The sequence below is a fragment of the Arvicanthis niloticus genome, chromosome 2 (genome assembly GCF_011762505.2).
Source record: "Arvicanthis niloticus isolate mArvNil1 chromosome 2, mArvNil1.pat.X, whole genome shotgun sequence".
NCBI lineage: Eukaryota > Metazoa > Chordata > Mammalia > Rodentia > Muridae > Arvicanthis > Arvicanthis niloticus.
Genome location: NC_047659.1, coordinates 12,449,770 through 12,476,968, shown reverse-complemented (window position 1 = coordinate 12,476,968; position 27,199 = coordinate 12,449,770). Strand labels below are relative to the sequence as shown.

The window sequence follows — 27,199 nt, the reverse complement described above, 5'->3', positions numbered from 1 at the left end:
CACACTCCAAAAAGCTTTTATTGGGTTTAATTTCCAAAGTACAGATATTTGAAGCAATTCTGTAAAGCCCCTGAGTTTTCACAGGGCTTGTTTGGCTACCGTAAAAAAAAAAACAAAAACACGTTCGCACACACTATAGTTTTCCTGCTTGCCATAGGATCTCTTTGGGAGATGGACAACCCTCAAAGGCACTGATTGGTGACATTGGTGGCTCTTGTCCTTACTCAGGCAGCCAGCTCAGCCAAGGCCCGGTCCAAGGGATCCACCGACCAGTAGTTGTCATCCCAGCCAAGGAACCAGCCCACGAAGGAAGGAGGCTCAAAGCCCTGCCTAACGACTGTGATGGGGGTCCGCCTGTCCCGATTCGCTGGATCTGTCTCGATGTACCGCTTAGCTGCAGACACAGGAGAAGGAGGCCCAGGGACTCTCAGGGTGCTCTCCTCAGGGAGAGAACAGCCCTACTGACCACCACCACTGAACACAGGCAGAGACCCACATGAATTCCTCCCAACACAGGAAGAACAGAAACTTCTGCTTAAATTCCTCCTTCACACAGTTCTCAGCCCTCTCCTGCTTGTATCATCTCCCCCTCCCCCTGTGATTAAAGATATTAAATAAACTGCTCTCTGATTCCCAGCCTCTAGATTAGCTTCCAGGATCTGCTTTCCTACTTGGGGTCCCTAACAAGGGAATCCCTTGGACATGCTGGGAATTAGATATGGCCTCTCCTGGGTTCCTTCCTTCTTCAGTAAGGCCTCAGGCATTCTGAAGGGGCACATTGATCTCTTCACTATAACCTGCTATAGGTTAGACCTGGAACACCCCTCAGAGCCTCTCTAAGAGGAGGTTATCTTCTGCTCGTTGAAGGTGATGAAGGTGAGACCCCCACGCTTTCATCTCCTCTCCAAGTCCCCACCCCATGGCTTTACTTGTACACACTTCCCACCTCCATGCCTCACCACAGGCTGTCACCAGAGTCAATCAACCTGGGCTGAAACTTCCAAAACAAACCATCTGTCTTATGAACTGATTGATTCTGGTCACCACAAACAACTATTGGGATATCACCCCAAGCCGGGCTCTAGAAGGTCAGACTATGAGCAGAAAGTCTCCATCCCCACAGATGCTAACTCTCCTAGAAGAGCATCAGAAGCTGCTCCCACCAACCCCCAGCCTTTATCTCACCCCCACCCACAGCCAAAGACCCGCCCCCACCTACAGCCTAAGACTCACCCCCACCCACAACCAGAGACAACCCCCCCCCAGACCCTTGCGTCCTCACCAGAGGTCAAGGCTTCTGTCTTTTCCTCTTCTTGGGAGTCCTTTCCAACCCAGACAAAGACCTGGAGGTGAGATGTGAAGTGAAAATTGAGTGAGAGGTGCCAGCGACAGTAACTGCCTCATGAAGAACAAGGGTAGAGGAGGGTCCTGGGTGCCAGAAAAAGACAAAACTCTCCACAACTAACAGCCTTCAGACAGCAACTGGAGGGCAGAACAGAGCTGCAAAGCAGCGGCCTACAAATGTGTTTGCCATTACCTGTTGGTCTATAATAGCATCGTCTTTGAATTTAGTTATCAGTGATGGCCTAAGAATCTGGGTTTCCAGCTTCTCCTGAAACATGGAGAATCTGGAAGCTGGGCCATCACCTTCACTGGGATGAAGCTGAAAGGGGTGCCCCTTTGGTTGGTAGGTCCAGTTTACCTCAGGCTACACCATTCCTCATATTTCCTCACGTCAGCCTGCACACCCGCAATCACTGCACTACAGAGGCAGAGTTGGAAAAAGCTCTTTAAGAGCTCACGAGTCACACCTTTAATGGTGTAGATTCATTCATCAAAGGCCTCAGAAAGGCTACCCATCACTGCATCTTGACTGACATGTGTCTACAGCTTGTAACGAAAAGCCCAGGTCACTGTGAGTCTTATGTCACACACATAAAAACTTCTGCCGGTTTTTACACACCATCTATTTTTGTTTTACTTTTGTGTGTGTATACATGTGCGTACTTGTGCCACAGAACACACACAGAGGTCAGAGGACAACCTTGGGTGTGGTCCTCATCTTACACTTTGAGGTAGAATCTTCTTGTTCATAGTATTGTAGCCAAACAAGCTGGCCCATGAGCATCTGGGGAGTTCTCCTGCCTCTGATTCCCTCATTCCCCTCTTCCTCAGGAGCATGGCGTCACAGACAAAACCCCATCACTCTGGGCTTTTCCTTGGGTTCTGAAGACCTGAACTCAGATCTTCACACGTGTGTAGCAAGTACTTTATCCACTAGGCTGTCTCCCCAGCTCTGCCATCTATCTTTACGCTTCTTTCAAGATAATCACACTCAAGAAAGACTGTCATTTATCAATGGCGATCAATTTTATCAAACGCCTTAAACAAGAAAATTCCAGGCTCGATGGCTTTTCCTTATTTATAAACGTGTTCCTTATAGAACTCACAGGACTGTGTGTCCCTTGGACTTGTTTCAGGATCCCCAGAACATAGCATTTTGCCTGGAAGATGGTAAAGCTAAGACACACTGGCCGAGGACTGCTAAGAAGGTGCATAAGCAGGTAATGTCACTGACTGCTTAGTCAATGATGACAGCCATATTGTTCAAGCTGCAAACACGGATCTTCCCACTGAGCTGTCCCAAAGCTGCCCCATGGGACAAAGACATGGGATTTTGTGTTCAGCCATTCTACAGCCTGAAGGATGCTGGGAACAAGTGCTTGATAGAAGAGTTACTGAACTGGCATTTCCATGGGAATAGATCCAGAGTGGGCAGAGGTCAACATGATGCAATCCTTCATCCCCAGCATCCTCAACACAGAACACTACGCAGATGCTCAACTGATACTGGGTGAATGAATGAATGAATGAATGTTGGCATCTCTGCTGGGGTCTTAACAGCAGCTACCCTAGCAGATGGCACAAGATGGCTCAGAGGTGGGGAATGACATTTTCAAGCTTCCAAATGACACTGGGCAGCTTACACCTGCACATGACACACTACTAAGTTCAACTTTCTTCAAAGACATATTTAAAGCCAGGACTCACACTCCCCTGAAGCTAGGGGAGAATGACATGATTCAGGGTTATGTGACCTGCATTTCTAGGGTGCTGAGCAGATTCCAAAGGCCATATATCTGCCAGGCAGGTCCCACCACTTCCATGTTACGGCTGTGGAAATGGAGACTCAGAGAAGGGGTGTGGCTTGCAGCAATTGCTGGAAATACCTGGTGTTATCTCTTATATCCTTCCCATGGTGGCTCATCTTAGAACTAAGAGTCCAGCTTCTCCCTCTACTCAGGTCTTCTCCCTTTCTCCTTCACTCACCTGGTCCCAGGTGTCCAGGAGCATGACGTCATCAGTAGCCAGGTCTTCCTGCATAAGTTCACCAGGAACCTCTTCGATCTGGGAAGGGTCAAAGGGGGTCAAGGAAGAAGCATCAGCCCCATTGGTTCCCAGAATGAGTTTAAAGAGATATTCTGCCTTCAGAGGCCCTTTCCCTGCCCTGGGCCATCAGACTTTCTCCAGGCTTTGAGGTTCACTGACCCCTGAACATGCCTCCCTCCCTAGACACAAGCAGAGGTGTCATCTCCAGACTCACCACAAAGCGTCCAATCCTGTTGGAGCAGGCAAAGAGTCGAGGAGGATGGGCATCCATTTTCTTGTCCTTAAGCCTGGGGGATGTGCGGTAGGCAGTCTTCCCGCCCAGAGCCTCCCAGAAGGCATCTGTGAGGGGAGATCACACCAGTTGCCAAGGGAAACCCTTGCCCAATGAGCGTATCTCACCAAACTGTGCCCAAATCCAGCTGGCTGCTCTCTACATTAAGACCCCAAGAGGCTCAAGATGGAAGGGAATGGAAAGAAGGGTCTGGAGAGGATGAGCGGGCAGAAGACACAGTGCAGAGACAACGGCACTGCAGGACCCGGCTAATTATCTTCACTCAGCACATGAGGTGGTAGAGGCCCAGAGTCAGCAATTTACCTAAAACAGCCTGGGAGTAGAAAACCCAGGAGGCAAATCTGTTTTAAGTCTGATTTCCATGCTGTTTCTACAATACCTGCTGTCTATGTGTGTGCTGCCTCTGTGGCCATTTCTACAGAAATGTATCACCTTAAAAGATGCAACTTCCTCGTGTCCACTCGCTCCCACCAGCTACATTTCAAGTCCTCAAAAGCCACAGTGACCATCAGCCATCAAACTGGGGCTGGGAGGTGCAGAACACCCATCCTAATAGACGTGTCTGCTGGACAGAAAGACTGCCTGCCCACGCATGCATGGGCAGAGTATGCACAGATCAAGAAGTCCTTCACTGCTTCCATGAGATACCAAGAAAAGGGGCAGGGGGATACTGAGTATCGGCAGAAAAGAGGGCAGAGGGCTGAAGCGGTCCTTTCTCTCTATAGATCGGAAGGTGAGGCGCCTCTCTGACTCTGTCACTCATCGCTCTCATAAGACTTCCTGGGAAATGGTCATCATCCCCTGAGGTCCTCTTGGACCATCCATGCCAAGTTCCCCTTTCTTCAGGAGACAAGAGATTATCCATCACTGGCTATCACCTTCAATCCATCGATACACGGGAGGACAAAGGCACCAGAGAAGGAAGGATGTGGAGATGAAGACCCGGGCAGTGGGAATTAGTGGGTCCCCATGCGCACCTGGCTCCCTGCCTTCCTCCACCTGCGTGTGCTGGGCCTGAAGCACCTTCAGAAGCTCCTGGGCACCGGTTTTCTCTGCCTGGCTGGCTCCTGCACCCACCCACAGGTAGGCGGCAGAGGGAGTTTTCAGCACAAAGGCATCGTTGGAGTTCAGAGCACCAGCCTTAGGCATCACCTGGAGGTGGAGTGGAACAAACGTCACTCAACTATTCAGGAACAAACGAAAACAAAAACAAAAACCAACCCTGCCCCCTCCTTACAGCCAGGGGACACTGCAGTGAGACAAACTTCTTCCCTTCAGAGATGGAGAGAACAAAGTTTAGAAACTGAGAGATCTGGCTAATACTCATGCTTCTCGGATGTATTGTGGTAAGGGAGAATTATCTGGAATTTGGGGCTACATTAACAAAAGTTGTATGTTCAAAACAAAGGCAGTAATGGAATAATTCTCCATAGCGCCAAGTCCATAGTATCTACTAGAATGGAATCAGAAACGGTGTCCTGGCTGGACAGAATGAGTTCTAGGTGAGGCGGTGCTGGAAAGTGTGTCAGGGGTAAGGGGCTGCCAGGGCAGGAAGCTCTGGAAAATCTGCCTCCTCCTCCCAGCCAGGTCCACCCAACCCCAGGCCACTGGAGGCCTACTTATCGGGTCTAGGAGACTTAGGAGGGCAGACCTGCCCATGTTCTAGGACCGGGCATTACCTCAACAGCCCTGGTGGCTCCAGAGCTGCTGGCTCGGACTTGGAAGAGGCGGATACTGGCAGGAGCTGTCTGCCCACCGTCTCGGGAGGTGCCGCCTTTGTAGATGATCATGGGCTTCCCGCCAAACAGGCTCATGAGGTGTGCGGGTTCTTTGCCTTGGACCACTCGGCTCTGGCAGTGAGAAAGGAGAAAGTCAGCTTTGCTTTTCTCTTCTTTTCTTCCTTCCTTCCTTTTTTCCTTCCTTTCTCTCTCTCTCTCTCTCTCTCTCTCTCTCTCTCTCTCTCTCTCTCTCTCTCTCTCTCTTCTTTCTTTCTTTCTTTCTTTCTTTCTTTCTTTCTTTCTTTCTAATGTGGTGTTCTGGACCATTCCCTCCAGTAAGGCTGCCACACTGTGTCTGACTATGGTTGGGAGTAGCACGTAAGCAGCATCATGATTCTGCAGCACCACAGTACTGAGAAGAGAAAGCTGGAGATGATGTCACTGCCCAGGTCCTCTGGGTGCTGTTTTCCCATCATCTGCCCCTGTGAAGCATTGACTTGCAGCCTCTGAGTCTGGTCCAAGAACCAGGGAAGCCCAAGTTTATAAACATGACCTTAAAAGGAAGATCGGATTGCTTGAGTACATTCTTCCAGAATGCTGATGTCAGATCCAGACACATGAGAGGGTGAGGGGATGTGAAGAGCCTTTCAGGTCTGTAGGCACCACTGTACCCCATGTGGACACAACTCCCAATTCTCCTTATTCCTAGCCTGTCTTCTTACTTAGATCTTAACACAGCACATGGATTTCCTCATCCTAAATGTGCCCTGCAGCGATCAACTGTGTCATCCCCTGGTGGACAACCAAGGGGTGGGTATGGGGACACTGCCCTGTAAGAACAGTGTCTACATATCTGGATACAGACATTAAGTCTAGCTCATAGAAGCCCTGCATAAATGTTTATTGCATGGGTAGGTGGGTAGATAGACAGATGGATAGATGTAGGGTGTATGGGTAGGTAGGTAGATGGATGGATGGTTGGATAGATAGATGGATGAGTAGGTAGGTGGGTAGATGGATGAATGGATGGGTGGGTGGATGGATGGATTAAATGGATGGGTAGATGGGTAAGTGAATGGATGGATGTGTGGATGGATAGATGGATGTGTGGGTGGGTAGACAGATGGATAGATGAATGGATGGATAGATGGGTGAGTGAATGGATGGATGTGTAGATGGATAGATAGATGGATGAATGGATGGATGGATGGATGGATGGATGGATGGATGAGTGAATGGATGGATGTGTAGATGGATAGATAGATGGATGGATGGATGGATGGATGGATGGATGGGTGAGTGAGTGGGCAGATGCATGAATGAATGGATGGGTAATCAGGCAGCTAAGTGAGCAGACAGACGAAGCCCTGGCTGAAGCCTGACAAGGCCCCGTTTTGTCTCACCTGGACAGGAGTTCCTCCCAGCTCCTCATCCAGCTGGGCAGTCAGGATGGCAGAAGCAGCAACCTCATCCTGGGTAGACTGGCCACCTTGCCTAGAAGAGGGAGAGAGACTGGGCTCTAATTTCCATAGAGCTCTGGGTCTCTTCCTTGCCCTGAGCTCTAGTAACCCATGAAGCTGCTTGTTGTAGGGGTGGAACTGGGATGGAGAAGTGCAGGGACCATGGGGAGATCCAGAGACAACAGCTTCATCAACCTGCCTGCTCCTAGCTCAGGTACACGGGGCAGATTCCCTTGTCCTATATGTACCTGAGACTCCCAGGATCCCCTGATAGACATACAGAGAGAGTACTGAGACTCGGTACTGAGACTCGGATGCAAAGTGTACAAAAGTAGTCAGGGCATTTCCCATTATACAAAGATGGGTCAAAAACAGCTGGCATGACATGTGCCATCTGTGAAGAAAGACACCAGTCAGTCACCCTCATGGGGGCATGGGAAAGGGACGCCTGGATGTTCGCTGTGTGTGGTAACTGCCCTGAGAGGGAGAGATAGGGAGACTCAAAATCCTCCCGCCTCAGCTTCTTGCCAAGGCTGGGCCTTATGCTACTGTCCCTGGTACATACCATATGTCAAAAAACCTCCTAAAAATTTTGTATTGTATTGTATTGTATTGTATTGTATTGTATTGTATTGTATTGTATGTTTTGTTTTGTTTTGCTTGCAACTTAGTGATACAGGCCTGTAGTCTCAGCTACCTGGGGAATTAAGGGAGAAGAATTGCAAATTCAAGGCCAGCATGGGCAAATTACTGAGACTCTGCCCCAAAATAAAAGGTAAAAAACGGCAGTGAGCTTATTTACAGATCACTGGCCACGGCTTGCCTAGCATGTGCCAGGCTCTGGGTTCAAACTCCAGCATCCCCATGTCCCTGCAATGATTAAATCTGTATTTAGCTTTAAAATGCTGATGCTCTCAGCCGGGCAGAGGTGGCACACACCTTTAGTGACAGCACTTGGGAAGCGGAGGCATGTGGATCTCTGTGAGTTCAAAGCCAGCCTGGTTTCCAGGACAACCAGGGCTACACAGAAAAACCCTGTCTCGAAAAACCAAAACAACAATAACAAAACAAGACAAGCAAGCAAGCAAACAAACAAAAAGCAGATGCTTTTAAAAATATGGGATTGCCATACAATCCATGTACAAGATTCCTTAACATTACTCTTCATGGGTTTATGGTCATAAAGGAAAAGGGTAGACTGTGGCACAATCCCCCAGAGGGGTCCTAAGCCCTAGAGTAGTCCCACGGGGTCTTGGGTTAAGGCCTGGGCCAGGAAAGACTGAAGAATGGAAATCTGGTGACACAGAGTAGACACAGAAGGTGCACAGCCTTACATCAGCTGGCCCACAGCGGCCCAGGCTGTGAAGGGAGGCAGATGTGGCAGGGCATATGTGAGAACTGATCAGGGTGCCTTGTTTTGTTTTTGTTTCGTTTGCAACTTTTCAGTGGGTCTAAAATTATTTCAAAATGAAAACTTCAACAGAGAAGAAATACAACAACTATTATTCAGACAAAAGTCTGAAACTGTCTAGTAACATGGACACCAGTTTCAGTATTGTTTGTCTTTCAGTTCAAGGGGAGGGACCCAGAGCCACCAGCATGCACACACGTGCTCTGCCATTGAGCCACACCCTGGCCCCAAATGCAAACTTAAAGTCTGATAAGATATCACTTTATAAACTATCCATGAGTTTAACAACACAGTCTGCTGAGGTGGATCCAGGGAAACAGGGTCTCCTGTATGTAGCTGGCAGGAATACAGGGATATGAAAGGCCCGAGGCACTAGCTGGGAAACCAGGGCTATCTATCGAAATGACTGACAGGTCCATTGACTCCCTGAGTCTGGCAATCCACTCCTGGGAACTCATTATACAGACTTCTCTAAATACCCATCTGTTTGCTAACAGTCACTAATGCTGATGATACAGCAGACTAGCACCCAAGTATGCATGGGTACGAGAGCTTGTCAATAAATCATGGTACGGCAACCCCAAAAGAATGGCACGGCTGTTAGACACACACCCACATCAGGAAGCTGTCAGTTTCCAGGAAGGTAATAGCCAAAAGGCCAGCTACAGGGCAATGCACTTAGTGCGTGCTTACATTATACATCCTTCCAGTAATTCTGCAGAAAGGATAAATAAAAATGGCCAAACCAGTCAAGAGGTAAAGGATAGGCTTGGCAGATGAGTCACAGGTATAACAAAAAGTTCAGAATGACACCGTTAGGCTTTGCTTTAGGTCTGGAGCAATGTGATTGATTGTATGCTCTGCTGTAAAACAATTATTTAAATTGGTGTATGTAAACACACCAATTTAAATAATTATATATATATAATTTTTATATATGCATATATATGCACACATATATAATTTATATATATGCATATATATATACATATATGTATATATATTTTTTCTGTAGTACAGGATAGTCTGTAATTATTACAACAGAAGCCTCTGGAAGGATAAACTGGTATTAGCACTTGGCACTGCCTGGCAGGAGCTGCTGGGTTGGTGTGTCTCTGTCCCTAAGTTGGGCATGCCATAGTCTGATGACAAGAAGTTCAGAGTTGTGACTCTGCATGAGAATGGGTCCCAGCAGGGTATCCTGTCCACGCTTAGGCCTCTATACTCCAGACTCCTCAGATCAACTCAGTCTCTTCTCTTAGTCAAGGTATTCAGGCACCGTCATGGCCCCTCACACTCCCCCTAAGACTCCGCAGACAGCCCAGGCCCCTCACCAGTTGTAGATGATCTGTCCCTGGCGGCCACCGTGGCGGTAGTTGTACAGAATGATGTAGCTGTCGCCTCCATAGAACTGCCCGTATGTGGCAGGGTCCACTGGCACCTTGTTGGAACCTTCAATTCTCCAGATCTGTAGAGGCAGAGCTGAGGTCAGACACTACAGTGTGCCCTCTCACCCTGGGCAAGCTGGAGACTCCAGTACAGTGGACAGTGTAGAGAGCAGGACAAGATTTCATGGGCGTGTGGTGCCATCCAGGCGCAAGCAAAGTTAAATAATTTGCCTGGTACACAGAGCCACTGAGAGGCACAGTAGGCTATGATGCCAAAGTCCCTACTTTGGCTTCCCATCACATATGACCAGTGATCTGTTCTTCCCCCTGAAAAGACCCCCAAGACAGCTCTAGATTAGAAGATTGAGCCAGGCCTGAGTCAAACATAAGCCCTGCCCCTTGAGGGTCATATGATTTCCAACAGGACCTCTCAGAGCCACGGTTTTCTCACTTGAAAAGTGATGGTGACAACAGCCTTAAATGGTGTCAAACCTTAAATTCTAGTCATGAAGATGCCATGACACCCCCTTACCACGAGCTAGCTCTATTAGGCTCGACTGCTATTAAACAGGATTGGGATTGTATCGCCAATATTTCTACTCTCCTATGGAGTTTATGGATATCTCATTCATCTGGGCCATAGTTGGGTGGCCTCGGAATGACCCCTCTGCAGGCGGATCTGTACAGACAGCTAGCGCCAGCGACTGACCATCGGGAGGCCCTGCAGTGACATCTGGTGGTCAAGTGAAGGCACTGAGCCCGCAGCGTGGCGTCTTGAAGGGGATGGCTCAAACCTCATTTTATGATGAGCAAGTGAGGCTCACAGAGGCTCAACTCCGTCTACCAAATGCTTTCACCGCCTCCTCTGTACACCATCCAGTAGCAAGGAAAGAACAGCACCCACGACAGTAATGGTGGCCGTCGCTATGCCTCTTAGGGAAACAGTGGACGCTGGCCTGGAGTGTACTCTGGGCCCTAAGCATCTATGAACACACCTCCACCTCTCTACCTGCTCCCCATCTTCCCACTCCCAGCTGCCTTACTTTTTGTCCCTACCTGACGACCCCCGCTCCCAGATGTGCCAGCCCTTGTTTCTGCCTCCTACCTATTTTTATGGAGGGCTTCTAAAGCACAGAACCAAATCTGTCACACATCTACTAAAAAACAAAAGAAAACCCAAAATATTTTATCACTGCCGTACCCCGTGCACTGCATTCATGGTCCCTGCTGAGAATGCCACCGGCTCCAGCCTCCTCAAACAGCAGGTCCTGCCTGGAGTGTGCCCCTACTCCCTTGCAGACAATTCCCATCCCTACTGTGAAAGCCAAGCCCAATCACCCCATCCCCACAAAACCCCAGAGCTTCCCTTCAGCTCAGGGAATAACAGATTTCAAGACTCTACTGTGACTGTGGTCACCTCCCCTCCCATCCAGACACTCCTAGGGAAGAAGACAGGGGTCTGGGAGTCTGGCAAAGAGCCTGGCACACAGTAGGTACTCAGGGAATGTGTGTTGCAAAAAAAAAAAAAAAAAAAAAAAAAAAACCAAACAAACAAAAAAGTGAAAGTGAAGAATCTCACCCACCACAACTGTGGTGAAAACTTGGGAGAAACACCCTCAGGGTGGCAGAGGGTTGGGTGTGAGCTGTAGTAGGTACCTAAGGGAGACAGCAAAGGGAGGTGTCTAGCCAAAGCCAGCCCAGGCACAGTGATTCTGTAACAAGCACTTAGAAAGTGGTGGGATTTTTGGGGGGGTTTTTTTGTTGTTGTTGTTAGAAAGCATTGGCTCACAGGGTAACTGAGGACAGGAGGACACGGAATTCTCCATCTTGCTTAGGTCTGGGTCACTTACTCAGCTCGGGTTGTAAACACGTTACTTCCTCGAGGGGAGTCTTGCACATCTGTCTCACCTGCCTTTGAGCCTTCAAAGTTGAAGGCACACAGATAAATCATTGTCCTGAACCTGTGCTCACTCTTGAGGGGCTGGTCGCCTCCAGTGATGGTGCGTATCCAATAGGGCAGGGCGGTACCCTGAAGTCAAACTGGCCTCACCTTTCAAACCAGATATGAGATGATTGACCACGCCATGCTTGTCCTAAGACTGCTTATTCATACACACCTCTATCCCCAACTCTCCCTATACCTAAGCCCAGAGCTCATGTCCATGTCGTGAAGATGGACTCGGGGAGTCTTGAGGCCCCTTTTCTTGTTTTCTCCAGTTTGGCTACATTGATAAAGTCTCAATTGGAGCTTTATCTGTGACGAACGGGTGACTGAGCCTGGGCTGTGGAATCCTTTGCTCTGGAACTGTGGTTCCCGTTACCTGTTTCTGGCCAGTGCCATCGTCGTCCATGCCATGCTGGGCAGCCATGGCGGTGGAGGTGTGCAGTGTAGCAGCATCGAAAGGCACACGCTCCACGTTGGCAATGTGGCTGGAGAGGTAGCCCAGGCCGGGGCCGTCTGTCTGGTCTGGGTCCCGCCAGTTCTTAAAGAACTGCTTAAAGAGAGGGGTCTCGCCGCCTTCTGGGAGGACTGAAACCTGGGAAGGGAGGAGAGGCTTAGGAATGTGGCAAGGCTCCCTAGCAGGGGTCTTAGGGAGCCTAGGGTGCCTGGCTGGTCCCTGAGGAGGATGGGGGACCTTCTCCATCTCTCACCCCCACTGAATATGCCTCTCCTTGGCATCAGACCCTCACCTGGGTCTGCCTGGGGTACTCCATCTTGGAGATGAAGTCAGAGGCCATTTTGAGGGCAGCCTTCCGCTCCTCCATGTTGGCCTGCTTGCCTGCCAGAAATCAGAGGAATAATGCAAGGTTAGCAGCCAGAGGTCCCTGAAAGGGGGAGCCAACCCACCTCCCTACTCCTTACACATAGACAGTAGCCAGGGAGCACCACCCCTAAGCACTGAGGGTTCCTAGTTTTGAGAAACACTCCCCTCTCTCCTGGCCAATAACTGCAACCATGACAACCACTCTTGTTGATTTACTGAACACAGATTCGGTGCCAGAACTACACACAGATTATTCCACTTAATCCACACAATAGCCTTAAATCATGGAAGTCATAACTGATTTGTGCCCTCTCGTGTATAAGGAAATGGGGGTCTCAGAGAGGTCACAGGAAATTAACCTGCCACATCGGTACACCCAGGCTGTACACTTTACACAGAAGCCTCCTTCCAAGGCAAGATGATCTGCCCTATCCACAGCCTGGCCTCTGCTCCAGTCCTCAAGAGCCTTGAAGAATCAGGCGAGGCTCTGGCCAGTCCATGCCCACATCCCTCAGACAGACAGCCCAGCCTCAAGGAGCCTCTCAAGTTCTTGCTGTCTCTACCCACTTCCCTCCCTTCCATCTTCCCACCATCAGTGTCAATGTCTGAGGAAGTACTGGGGGTCTTCTCAGACATCTCTGGGCTCTCAGAAACAACCCAGGCCCAAGAGCCTCACGGGAGCCACCCATCCACAAAGACTTCCCTGGCGTCTCCTGGTACAATCTCCTTCACAAAAGGCCCCGACACCTAGCAAAGGGTTCCAAGTCTTATAATAATATACTGTTTAACCCTGTTCAGCATGCTGGGGCCTAGGAAGCACTAGACCCACAGAGTTTCAACACACACACACACACACACACACACACACACACTATGGTGTCTATTAACTTCTTGGAGGACTGATCTTGTAACACAATTGGCAAACACTCATTTGAGCCCAAACAGGGACTCGGGCCCAGCAAGGGCCTAAGATCATATAGCGAATCAAGTGTAAAATGAGACATTGATTAAAGATCCTGATTGCCTTCCAGCCGTCTCTAGCACTCTGTTCTCCCTGGGACTGAGAATCTAGAAACCTGTGGTGACAGGTAGAACCTAGGACCTGCCTTATACCTTTCCAAACAAAGATTTTCCCATCTCTGCCATGGTCCAGGATGAAGCAGTCCTCGGATCTCAGGGCACCCTGGGCGAAGGGGTTCTCATCAGCCACAAGGGAGACTGACATGCTACCGCCATCATTGGAGACCTGTGGGGACAGAGAAGGAGTGCGTGTGAGCACCAGAGGCAGGCAGAGGGGCAGATCAACATCCAGGCCCACCCAGCTCTGCAGCACACCCAAGCCTTCTTTGGCTCTTCCACCTTGCATGTAACACGGATGCTGCTGTACCTGGAATAGGAAGGTGGGTAAACAGAAGAAGGGAGGAAGAGCTTGAGGATGAGCATGTAGCTCGCAGTTGGCCGAGTGCTAGCCTAGCATGCACAAAGCCTGGGTTCTATTCCCCCTAGCACCACATAAACCAGGGATCACAGTGCACACCCTCAGTCCCAGAACTCAGGAGGTAGAGGCAGGAGACCAGAAGTTTATCCTTAGCTGTGTAGAGAGTTGAAGGCCAGCCCAGGATATGTGAGACACTTTTACTAAGTGTGGGGCCTCTGAAAAGACGTAGAATTTGCTGAAAAGCTTTTGAAATCACAAATAATGAAGAAGAAAAATGACAACCGGCAAACATGGCGTGCTGGCCTGGACCATGCTTGGAAAGAACTCGGGAGAACCAGAATCACGCCTATAATGGGTGGACAGCATTGACCAGTCTCCGTCGCTTAGCTGACAAATGTTCCTGCTTACTCACGTTAGGCTAAGGATAAGCCGATGAGGGTTATGGAATATCTGCACTATTTCCATAAACCTAAGAAATTCTAATATAAAGAATTCACTCAATTTAGAAACAAGAGACGTCCTCTATCCAAATTTCACAAGACCATCTCTGGGTAGGCAGGGACTTCTGAGTCCCTAAGGAGGGAGATTCGGGAGCTGGGGACTGCCACACAGCAAAGCCCATGAACCTCATCCCAGATTCTATAATGACAGGGAAGGGGAAAGGGCTGGCACCTGTCTGGTGTATACAAGCCAAGGCCCAGAATGAGCCCCAGCACTGAAAAGGAGACCCAAATACACACAAGGAAGACATCATCCCTCGCCTGGTCCTGCAGTGTAGTGTTTTCCTAAGGTACTATCTTATTCCCAGCGCTCTGGCACAGACTCCCAAAAATCCTTCAGAAGTTTGCAAAGATGACCCTCTGGCTGGGCACAGTGGTGCTGACCTGTAACCCCAGGACTTAGACGGCTGAGACTTGAGGGTCAAAGCTAGCCTGGGCTGTAAGACGAGATCCTGTCAAACAAATAACAGTAACAAACCCCACAAACCTAACCCAAGCCAACCAAAACAACAACAAAAGTTGTTTCTATTTTGCAGGGAAGGGGCGAGGAACCAAGTACAACATGGTCCAGATGAACTCAGCACCCCTCTTACTCACCGGCTTCACACTGGGACCTGGGACATCAGTTCCTCAGCCAGGGCAGCTGCGGACAGCAGGGGGTGGGGGGCTGCCTCCCAGCCTGGCCCTGTATGTAGTATGGGAGATAGTATCCTGGGGCTCACCTTGTAGAGCTTGGCCAGCCTTCGATTGACTGCATCTTCCTTGGCTGTGTCCTCGGAACCTTCAGGTAGATCTGGCTTGGGACCCAGCACCTGGAGGAGGTGTCAATGGGGTGGAATGAGCATGGAGATTTCTGAGGGGGCTCCCCAGGAGGTCAGGCTTCATGGACAGCCATGCCCATGTTCCATATGGAACCTGCCAGGCCCTGCCATCTTGAATCTACTCCTTCTGAGAAAGAACTCGCACCAGGTACCAGCAGTCCTTCCTTCCTTCCCTGTGCCCCGCCCCCAGGCTGGACTTTCCCTCGTCTTCTGCTTTTCGTCTGAGCCAAACACAATTGGCAAACACCTTCTAGCCAGGACTGGAGGGGATCTTACTTACCATTCTCCATTCACAGAAAGAGGAACAGAGAGCCGGAAAGACATGCTCACTTGTCTACTCGGCTTCTAGGAGGAGGCTGTCAGAATTGGAACCTCAGCTGTCATCACTACAGAGCTTAAGTTTGCTCTGCTCCATTCTGGCTACTGTCCCTGGTGTCTGAATCTTTTTCTTTTTCCCTATAAAATTTCTTTGCAAAAAAAAAAAAAATCGGAACTAGATGTCCTCAGCAAGTTGGGGTAAAGTGGCACAGAGCAGACACTTTGACTCCCCTTGTTCCTGGGGAGCCTTACTTCTCTGTTGAAAGTGTAGCTGAGGTGACAATCTCATCAGTTAACTGAAGGAGCCGTAAATAAACAAGCAAGCATGTCAGAAAAGGACACTGCCGGCTGCGTCTCAATTGTTTCAGCTAGCCCAAGAACTGCTGGGAGGACCTCTTTCCTAGCCTGCTTCTTTGGAAGACTTGGTCGTCCTTGCTGAAGGGTGTGGTGTACACTCCCAGCATGCCTCACACCTGAGATTTCAGCTCAGGGAAGTTAGAGTTTCAGGAAGCTGTCTTCCTAGTCCCTAAATGTTCAGGCCAGGTTAAAACAAAACAAAACAACAAAGCAAGGTCTTCAGAGGCAAGGACGGGGCCTTTCCAAATCAGTCTTCATAAAGAAGGAAGGAGTCGCCTGCTCCCTGTCCACCCCACCCATATCCCACAGTCACCTGGAGCATCGCTTCTGGCTCTCCTCCCTCTTCAGACACATGTACTCGGGCACGTCCACTCCTCTCATTGTCCCGGATGCCCTTGGACAACTCTGTGGCCTTCAGCCTTTCAAATCTGTTGCTTTTGGAGCCACACCACTGATAGATATTCTGTAAGAAGACAGAGTGCCCAGGAAGTCAGGGTCTAGCCTTTGCACAAGCCCACCTGGCAGAAGGACAACATGTAGACCGTGGCTATGAACAAGTTCCCCTTGGCCTGTGCTTGTCCAGGTGAGGGCTGGCAGAGGGCACGCACGTCACCCAAGGGCAATGGAGTTCTCTACATTCAAGGATTCTGATTGTACAATGACATCTAGATTGCTGGTCACTGTGGCTTGCGTATGACTTGTTCCTCTGAAGTTCATGTTTAAGTTTGATGGCACTGTGGCAGTGCCGGGGAGTGGGGTGTGGGGGGAAGGCCTTTGTTGGTTGCTAGGTGATTAGCAGGATTAACAGTTTTCAGGGGTACAGTTTTTCCTACTATAAAGCAGATCACCTCTGTATCTCCGTATTACACACAGTCATTTGCCTGACTACACTGGTCATTTTATAAAGCACCCTATCGGTCTCCAGACAGTGCTACCAGATCTCTCTCTCCCCAGCCTGTGAGCCTAAATCAACTTTTACTTACAAGTTACATCATCTCTGAGCTTCTGTTATAGAGACCCCTGCTGGTGGGAAGCAAAACTGCACGCACCATTTGTTCCCAGCATCCCCAGCATTTCTGACCTACACCTTGCCAGTGTGCTAATTATTTTTACTGTCAAGTTGACACAACCTAGAGTCACTTAGGAAGAGGGGAAACTCAACTGAGAAACCGCCCAAATAAGACTGGCCTGAGGCCATGTCTGTGAATCATTGTCTTGACTGGTCACTGACGTGGGGGACCCAGCCCATTGTGGGCAGTAACTTTCCTAGGCAGGCGGGCAAGCAGTGTGCCTCTGTGGTTTCTGCTTCAGTTCCTACTTGAGTTCCGGCTTTGATTCCCTTCAATGATGGGGTGTGATATAGAAGTGTCAGAATGCTTATTACAGCCCAAACCAGAGACCACCCAAGTGCCCAGCAGCAGCAGGGATAATGAAACATCGTTTCTATAGAGTTGACTCTTACAAAGCAAGAATGAGTGAGCTCCTACAATATGGAGGAATCTCAGATATGCAAGGTTGAAAAGAAGAATTCAACGTAAGAGAGGAAGGTCTCCTGCACATAATTTCAGAAATGAGCAAAAAAACCTGAGTCTCTCCTTTTGAGAGTTCCAGTGGCTGCCCTCAGGGCAGAGGGACTGGGAGGAACAACCAATGCTTTGCAGAGAACTGTGAGGTTTTGTTGATCTACAGTTAGGAGTTGGGCAGGTAGACTCACTGGGTGAAATACAGAACAGCAGTTGGGATGATAAGACATCTTGCCATGTCACCTCAACAAGAAACTATGCTGGGGCAGAATAGGTGGCCCCGCAGTTAAGAGCACTGGCTGCTCTTGCAGAGGACCTGGGTTTGACCCCCAGAGGAGCCAAGTCTCTTCTGGTCTCTGTAGGTACCAGGTACACATAGTACACAGATGAATATGTATCCCCAAACACGCTTTCACATTCCACAGGCTCATGTGCACAGAAGTTTTAGGGTGCAATGCCCGGCTGTGACCCCATTTGCAGGTTTGTGCTCATGTGGAGCTATGAGGCAAGACTGTAGGAAGCATCACCATTAACCTGTAAGTGGGCCTGGGGAGTGTGTACCATGTGCATCAACACATACTAGGTACATAGGCAATCAATGATGTCATATGTATACTGTGGGCAAGTCTAGGGGTGTGGGCACTCATTGTAGGGTTAGTGTCTGTGGTGGACGAGAACCTACAGTTTTTGCCCACAACTGCCACGTGCTTAGAAATGAGTGTCTATATGCTGAAATGTATATAACTGCGCATGTCAGACACCAGGGAGGCTGTATTTCAGGAACCCTGTGTAAATGATGGGAACCCTAGGTCCATGCATACATGCACGACAAGCTTGAGTCTACATGTGGGAATCTAGAACCAGACTTATCCAGTCTAGATCTGTCTGGCTGACACATCCAGCCTCAGGTCTCCATCCCCCAAGTGTCCATGCACCCCTTCACAATTGTCTTCCCCTCCCCAGAGTCAGACCTGGCCAAGTTCACCACAGTGGCCTTGGAAAAGGGCAGGCAAGACTCACATTTCCCAGGTCCAGAATGAAGCAGTCGCCGTTGTTGAAACTGTCCCAGGACACAGGTACCTCAGTGGCACGGGCTGTACGGCGTCCTTTGACCTGGAAGAGCCTCTGGACCACCACCTCATTGGGTACCACATGTTTGAATCCAGATGCCACGCCTCCTTTCTGTCAGGTCAAGGGGACAGTGTTAGTCCAGGGGATGAGGTCTGCTGACATAGATACAGAGGGGGCACAGAACTGAGGGGAGCAAACTTCCAGCTAGTGAGTAGATGCTCAGTTAATCCAGGACTTTCACTGTTACTATGTCTGATACTGAGACATTCTTTTCTGAGGTTCAGAAAAATGAGTAACATTTACCAAAAACACATGGCTAAGAGGTATTAGATTCCCTACACACTGCATCCCACTGACTCTTACATCCCACCTAAAAGATCCCTGGAGTCACTTCCTGGATCAAAGGACCGAAAACATTCCTCTCCAAATCCAGCGTTCCTCAAGGGGCACAATGTGGTATGTTACACAAACTATTCAAGGAAAGGGATCTGTTATCCAAGTCTAGGTGATGTTCCTTACTCACTGACCCTGACTGTTACACAATGAACACAAACATACCAAAGGTTCCTATGGTGAACACCCATGCTGTCCCTGTTTCACACAGTCTCTCTCCCTAGCTCACTACTCTTCTCCACCTCACCCCGTTCCAGCACCTGTTCGTAAGATACTCACTGGTAAGTGCTAACACAACTCATCTCAGTCCTTCCCACCCTGCGAGGTTCTCTGAAGGTCATCTTAGATACCCCTAGCCCACATCATCCTGTCTCCTTGCCCCTGCAGGGGTTCCACTGTTCCACAGGTTCACATGAGCCTTCAAAGGCGGGTAGAGGGAAAGGACAGGGAAGGGACAGCGGATCACAGCAATGGATGACTTTCAAGAACCCTCTCCCCTCTCTCAGCCTCAGGCCTCTCCTCCATCCTTCAGCCACCACCAGATTCTGAAGGAGCCTGCTCATAGGCTTCCTTGTCCCAGCTGTCACACACACACACACACACACACACACACACACACACACACACACCCTTGTTTCAGCAGGAAGCCAAAGAAGCTGTCTGGGATGTCTCCAGTTTCAGGTACTCACCAGTCCTCCACCTGACTAACCTAAGCCAACCTAAGTCAAGGCCCACAGAAGTGAAGTGACTTCCTCAGGCATGCTCAGCAGGTCAGTGGCACACTCAAGGCTTCCAGCCTTGCTGCCTGCTGTGGGTCCCATAAGTCTCTCTGTTCCACACACCATGGGGCTGGAAACTCAGAGGCTTCTATAGGTTCTCAGACCACCCCAGCCAGGACCCTATCGGTCCATCTTCTTGCACTGACCCTATCCATACAATCTCGATGGGTGTAAGGAGGTAGAGGCAGCCATTTTAGGAGGCTCCTGTTAGGCACAGTAACAGTAAGTGGAATGGGCTTGTTTGTCATATGATCATACCCACTATGACACACATCCCACATGTATCTCATAGGTGAGGAGAGCAGAGCCCACACATGAATGAACTCGCCTAAATTCTAACAGTGGGATGGCTGGTGCGGCCGAGATCAAACCCCAGTGCATCTGAATCTGCAAAATCATGTTCTTCCTAGTATCAGATCTTAGGCCTAGGGAGAAGCAGTTTTGCGTTTCTGAAGGCTGGAGCGCCCTCTGGTGTCCCTTCTTGGTGCGGGCATAAAGCCTATGCATTGCCCATGACCAGGCAGCGCTGTGGTGTCAGTGGGTGGAATGACCTCGTTGTGGGGCAGGGCTACACCCATGGCTTCCATCTTTATTTGGAGAGTTCACAAGTCAGTAGCAAGCCAGGAACTTTTCCCATCACAGAAAGAATAAACCTGAGGTCAGGTGGCCATGATGTCTGGGACCCAAGAATGAGGTGAGGTCTGGAGGAAGGCAAGGGCTGAGGCAGTCGCTGGGGACTAAGAATTAGTCTTGATGCACACTACTCACTGCTGCTGACCCAGGGAATGATACTTGGAGAGATACACATACACATATATGCATACATACATTTATACGCAAACACACCCCCACACATATACATACACATACATATATACACACACATATACTCACATACATACACATACATATATACACACACATATACTCACATACATACACCCACATATATACACATACATATACAAACATACATACATACACACATACACATACATATATACATATACTTACATCAACACACATACATGTATATACATTTATACATGCACATACCCACGCATACACATATGCACATACATACACACATGCACACATAATAAATGAAGCTGGTTCTCAGAAAACACCAGTGGATCTACAAGGGAAAGGATGGGAATTTTTAGATTTTTTTCTATTACTCTTTTTTAACTTTTTTTTTTTTAAGGATTGATTGTTGCTGTCTCATCTAATTTTTGGGTGAGAGAGGAAGAGATCGGCATCAATTCTTTGAACAAAATTCTACAAGGTGAGTTGCTTAAAGAGCCATTCTCTGAATTAAAGTCATGAGGCTGAGAGAGAAGTTTGTGGAAGAACCAAAATGACCAACCATTTGGTCTGCACCTTCGGAGGTGAGGTCCCAGAGTCCTTCACTTCAGAGCTGCTTCTTAGTCTTGGCTAATGTATACCAAGCTTCATATTGTGAGATATGAGGACGTATATACACACATACATATACTCAACAGGAGGAAGGAGAGAGCAGGGCACTAAAATTTTCATGAAAAAAAAAAAAAACCTAAAAAGTCAAACCGAGTATATAACTAAAAAAACAAAACAAACAAACAAACAAAAAAACTCCTTGGTGAGGCTGGACCTGTGTATCTTCTAGCTCAGAGCCCTTCCCTAAGCAAAGGTCCCAGCAGACAGTCTGGTTTCTAACTGTCTTGAAGTCCAGGGCTCCCGGGACTCATGGGACCAGCTTCTCTTTGAGCAAAGGACTTTAAATAACCCCAGCTTTTTGGGGGGAGAGGGGTAGGGCTCTGGGCGGAGGTGAAGGGGAGGGCAAGTGATAAGGGATTGGAACCCTTCCCATCCCCACCCAGGACAGTGACTTAGGAATGACCAGGGTAACAACAATAAGCACAACTCTCCCTGGTGGCTCCGTGTCCCCTCTCTGCCCCTTCTCTGACTCCTGAGACAGAGGTGGTTCCCAGGAGGAGGCTTTCATAGAAACAAGTCTTGTGTGACAAGCCTGGCTCCTTCGCATCTATAATAGATGAGGGTGGGGAGGCCGAGAACCTTGGTCTGGGCCTGCCAAGTGCGGGGGCGAGGAGATGGTAAACAGGGCTGGCTGCGGGCCTCATCTGTCCTCCAGGGGCCAGTTTCTTTCATGCCTGAAGGCTCAAATCTGAACCCTGATTGGGATCTACCTCTCAAGTGGTCCTCAGAGCATGGTCCAGAACATTCCAGAAAATCCCCTTGATATGGGAGCGGCTAGTTAAACATACAGGTGATAAGCCCCACAGGGCTATGACGAAGGACCAGGGACACTTGAAACATCCACTCTGGACTGGCTCTGGGCTGTGTTAGACCCTTCATGCTTGAGTCTGAATTTCCTTTGCATGACTCTCCAGCTGTGTGACCTTGGGCGGGTGCTTAACATCCGTGCACCACACTTTTCTCATACAATGGGGTCAGTGCTGGCCAGAAACTCACAGTCTGACATGAACTGAGTATAGTGCATAGCACATTCCATGGAAGGCACTGGACATAAGAACATCCTACTAGATTGTAGGTTCATTCCACAGGACCTCATCCTTCCCATCTATGAAATGGGACTATCACCGACGCCCTAACAGCAATAGTGTCTTCTTTCTCTTGTTTCTTCATACATACATATGTACAAGCCCATGTGCATATGCATGCATGTGAATATGCATGCATGTCAGTGTGTGCACATGTCTGTGTAAGTGTGCGCACACCCACAAGTGCATATATGTATGCACACATACACACACATACATATATACATACACATACATACATACATACAAACATACAAGGTGTGTACATAACCTGGCCTCAGACACAGTATCTAGCAGAGAATCAATCACCTTGAACTCTTGATCTTTTGCCTCTTTAATTCTGGGTTCAAAAGTGTGTGCCACTATGCCCAGCTTGATCTAGGAGCTTGAAACCATCTGCTAAGTGAAGACTTCAGTCTTCCTGCAGCCCAGGGCTGGGCTCCCCACCTCTCCTTCCCCAGGACTGCAAGGGCCCCAGACAACAGCACGAGGAAGAAGGCAGCTGCTCAGCTGGGCGGCAGCAGCTGTTCGGCACGGTAACCCAGCAAACAGAGCTGGGTGGATGCCAGGGAAGGCAGCCCAGCCCCACCCAGCCTAGGCTGCTGGTCCAGGACACACCCTGCCTTGTTATCTAAGTCTCACACTCAATCCCTGCCCCTCCCCTGGGAAAGGGAGTCACATCTGCACTGACAAAGAGGACTCTAAAGCCTAGACAGGGACAGCGGCATGGACAGGGCATGTGTCCTCCTTAGAACCAGGTCATGGGAGACAGGGCCGCTTACTGGAAACAACACTGGGAGGCAGGCAGTCGATGTGGGCTCTGCCCCTACGTTAACTCACCCTGTGTCCCTAATCCAATAGATCAATCTCACTGTACTTTAGTGCCCCAGCCCCTATAAAATGAGAGATGGGGGCTCATCTGGTTCATAAACTTGTAATCCCTTCTCTTCCCTACACAAAGAGAGCCGAGCTTCATAAATATCCAGCTTCTTTGAGCCCTTCAAGGAGCCAAGCCCCATGTGGGATATTTCCCAGCAGATCTGTTCACAGCATCCTCTCCCTGGCCCAGTAGGGCAGGTGTAACTGGCTCTCCAGCAACCAGAGAGGAAAGGCAGGAATCAAGGGGCTAGCTAGAGGCTGCCGAGCATACTGGGGTACAGTTTCCTGGGATCCCAGCTTGGTTTTGCTCTGGCTGAAAGCTTAGGGAAAAAACAAACAAACAAACATGGTACAGACTTGTAAAAGTCCAAGTTCAAGAGGAAAGTGTAGGGGATGGGGGTTCAGGAAGAGGGATGTGAATGGAACAAGCCTGTCTAATACTTATCACAGGGCCCTCTGCCAACAAAGCCTCAACAAGGACCCGGTGCAGGATCGGGACTTGGCACATTCCCTGGGCCGATGTGAGAAGGCTCCTGTGGGCTCACTGCGGTGCTGTGAATACTCTACCAGGCTGGAGAGAATCTTTTCACTGTAAGCTAAGGAGTCACAAGCTCAGGGAGGGAGTTTGGTTCATCCAAGATGACAATGGTAAGGACACAGTTCCTGGCTGCTAGACTCCAGAGCTTGACACTTGGCCTGTCTGTCCATCTCTCTGCAATGCTGAAAGACTGTGAGCCCTGCCATTGACCCAACCCACCTTGTACTTAATTCCAGACTTGAAGTAGCCGAGGAAGGTGGACTGACTCAAAGCCCTGAACCTCACGGTGCTGCACAGCCCGGCCGTTCAGGTAGTCATCCAGCTGCACGGTAAAGATGGCGGCAGCCCCGCTCTCGTCCTGGCTGCACTCATTGCCTAGGGAACATAAGGGCAGCATGAGACTGGCTTATAGAAGGTTGTCTCAGCCCTTTGGGAAGGAGGCATGCAGAGCCAACAGTTCTACTCTGACCTGGCTATAAAATTTGAGCAAGTCCCTCCCTGCTTTCCAAGAGCCTGTTACTCCATCTGTATAGTAAGGATACCTTAAAACAAACAGATCAGAGTCAGTGTTATTGACTCTAGGCTCCCGGCTCTGAAGAGAAAATGAGGGAGTGATTGGAGCTGAGCCAAGGAAGCACAGTGGTGGGGGCGGGGGTGGGGATGTAGGGTCTCCATGACATCTACAAAACTTGTTTCTCCTCTCGAGGTAGTGTAGCTGTCCATTCTATAGAAAAAAAAAACCCTGGTGAGTTACTGAAGGGCAGATCACAGGTCAAGGGGCAGAGCTGGGATCTGAACTTGCCAAGGGTGGCTCAAGACGAAACCACTAACAAAGGCCTGGCATACAGAACACTCAGTTCAAAGACTCCAGGTACATCCACTCTGTTGGGGGAGGGGTCCGGGCTGAGCAGGAGCACCCCACTCACCCAGCCAATAGTGGAGGTCATACTGCAGATTCCCGTTCCTCAGCTGCACTGTCTTCAAGATGACATAGGCGTCACCTGTGAAGAAGTCTCCATAGAGGTTGGGGGGCACAGGTACCAGGTCAAACTTCTCCACACGCCAGATCTGCAGGCCAGGCTCCTTCCCTGCCTTCAGGAATTCGGGGTGCTCCACCACCATAGTGCTAGGCTGCAGAGAAAGAGGACAGCACCTGAGCAGAAGTGTGGGTCTCAGCAAGGAGACACCCCAGGCATGAGGGAGGGCAGGTTCCAGCACCAAGAGCGGCTCACTTGAGCCTCGTGCTCTCTCTGTGTCAGAGGAGAATCAACCCCTTTCTGGGAGCTAGGAAAACATATACTCTATTCTTCAGCTCTGGCCAGGCCAGGCTGTCTCCCTTTCTACTCTTCTACTTGGTGATGTATTGGAGGAGGCAGAGAGTGCCTCCCTGTTTTGGGTGGTCAGCTAAGGCACAAAGAGGCAGGCTGTCTTTCAGGGAACCCCAGTTGGGAAACAACATAGAAGGACAACCCTGGACTCCAGAGGCACTCTCTGCATCTATGGATAGCCGCTCCCAGATGGCAGTGGCAAATCTCCCAGACCCCAGGGACTCTGCATACTCTCTCCCAGCACCTTTATGGCTTAAAATGCATGATCCACCCTTACTCTGCAAATGGAGACACCAAGGACAAAAAGGGAAGGGGCCTGATCCTAGGTCCCATGTCCTGTTTAGTTTTGCTTCTTGGAAGAGGAAGGATCATCACAGCCCAAGAAAGGACTGGCTTAGTGGGCACAAGTGGCCTCCTGCGCTGCTGCCTGCCTCCTCCCTCCTGCCCCGCCCCCAGCCTCCCACCCACCAAATTTCCATGTCTTGGAAAAGGGAGAAGGATGGAGTCTGAAGTCTGCAGGGGGTGGGGGTGGGGACCTGTTAGGAGAAGGTTTGAGGGTGGGGAAGGCTACCAGACATGCTCTGGGGGTGCCAATGGGACAGACGGTTAGGTTTGCCCCTAAGGAGGGAAGTCAGCAGGTCACCTCAGACAGAGGAAGGTTTGGTTGGAACAAAAATCAGGCAGAAGTCAGAAGCGACTGGGGTCGTGGAGCATAGGAACGTTAAGGGGAAACGACGAGTGGGAGGGGTCGGGTAAGGGTATAGAGGAGAGAATAAAATACAACACTTTCATAGGGAAGACAGAACCGGGAGGGGACGGACACGACAAACAGCAAACGCAGAGGAATCTGACTGACAAAGACCAGCAAGAAGGGCAGTAATTAGACGTGATAGAGGAGATGGGGTCCGAATCAGTAGTGGGGAAAGATCCGGCCAAGGTGATGTTAGCCTGCAGGGAGGGAAATAGCTTTGGCCCCGGCCCCCCCCCAACCCCCGCCCCCAGGAGCCCCGAAGCAGCAAGACATACTTACAAAGCAACAAAACAGTTTTTCCATTCTACACCTGAATTACTCCCCTTTTCCTAGCGCTGTATCTGCAAGAACTTACAATAGACAATTACTCGGGGAGCCCCGGGGACCCCGGGCACTCACCCGCGCCTGAGACACCCGACTTTGGGGCGCCCTCTCTCGGGCCCTGCCCCGCGATGCGGTGTCTGCATGGGACGGCGACAGTGCGCACAGCGCCAGGACGAGCAGTGCGCAGAGGTACGGAGCCATGGTGACGGTGAGGACCCAGGCTGCGGCCGCGGCCCCTTGGTCGCCCCAACCTTTAAGTAACCAGCCATCCCATCCCGCCCTAGCTGGGGACCGCCCCGCAGGGAGGGCCTTGCGGCTCGCGGGGAGGCGGGTATCTGTCCGGGATCTCTGAGACATCTGGGTTCCCTTCCCACTGGGACGGACCCGACTGGGTGCGGTCGCCCCTTGTACCCTAGTTTCTAAGCGGGAGATCCGGCATGTGGTCTGACATACAGCAAGTCCTAACTCAGTGAGAGCTGTTTTTCTGTGGTCCATGCAACCCCCTTCTTACCGGTCCAGTTAGCAGGGCCAATAAAAACTAAACAAAACAAGAAAACCCACCTAGCATGAACTAACACGTTTGTGACCGTTTCTAACTCAAGTACTCTTTTTGTTTTTTGTTTTGGTTTTTGTTTTGTTTTATTTTTTGGTTTTTTCAATAACATTTTTGGTTTTTAGAAGGTGGGTTGGTTTTTTGTTGTTGTTGTTGTTGTTGTTGTTTGTTTGGTTGGTTGGTTGGTTTTTGGGTTTTTTTGGTTTTTCAAGACAGGGTTTCTCTGTGTAGCCCTGGCTGTCCTGGAACTCACTCTGTAGACCAGGCTGGCCTCGAACTCAGAAATCCGACTGCCTCTCCCTCCCAAGTGCTGGGATTAAAGGCGTCTGCCACCACCGCCCGGCTCTTTCTTCCTATTTTGTTATTGTTATTTTGAACAAATCTTAGGTTGTCTACAAAGTTATCACTGTTGACTGGTTGCCTTGCCAGGGGACACTTGTATCCATCCCCTTTAGCGGATGACACCTCCATTTCTTTCTGCAACCTTTCTTTCCTATTTCATGTCCTCTCCCCTCTCCTGGGGAACCGGGATTTGAGTCTCCCCTCATTCCTCAGGCCATCCATCATTTGGGAAGATCGGACCTAGGTTAGACTCCTAAGTACCAACCTGCTTTTTCCTGTGCCTCAGTATCCTAGTGGTT

The 27,199-nt window shown here is 49.8% G+C and overlaps 1 protein-coding gene across 1 annotated transcript; it reads right to left on the bottom strand.

Annotated features, from left to right (window-relative positions):
• On the bottom strand, window positions 1–26,515 carry LOC117702951 (gelsolin-like). The gene is given in 18 exon segments (XM_034494241.2): window positions 1–394; window positions 1,283–1,343; window positions 3,331–3,408; window positions 3,605–3,729; window positions 4,660–4,834; window positions 5,362–5,532; window positions 6,804–6,894; window positions 9,606–9,739; window positions 11,981–12,196; window positions 12,351–12,439; window positions 13,538–13,670; window positions 15,085–15,174; window positions 16,172–16,321; window positions 18,402–18,563; window positions 23,822–23,863; window positions 23,865–23,977; window positions 24,529–24,733; window positions 26,081–26,515. Coding segments are annotated over 18 exon segments (2,625 nt in total). The 5' UTR covers window positions 26,501–26,515; the 3' UTR covers window positions 1–224.
• Between the last annotated feature and the right edge of the window lie 684 nt (window positions 26,516–27,199).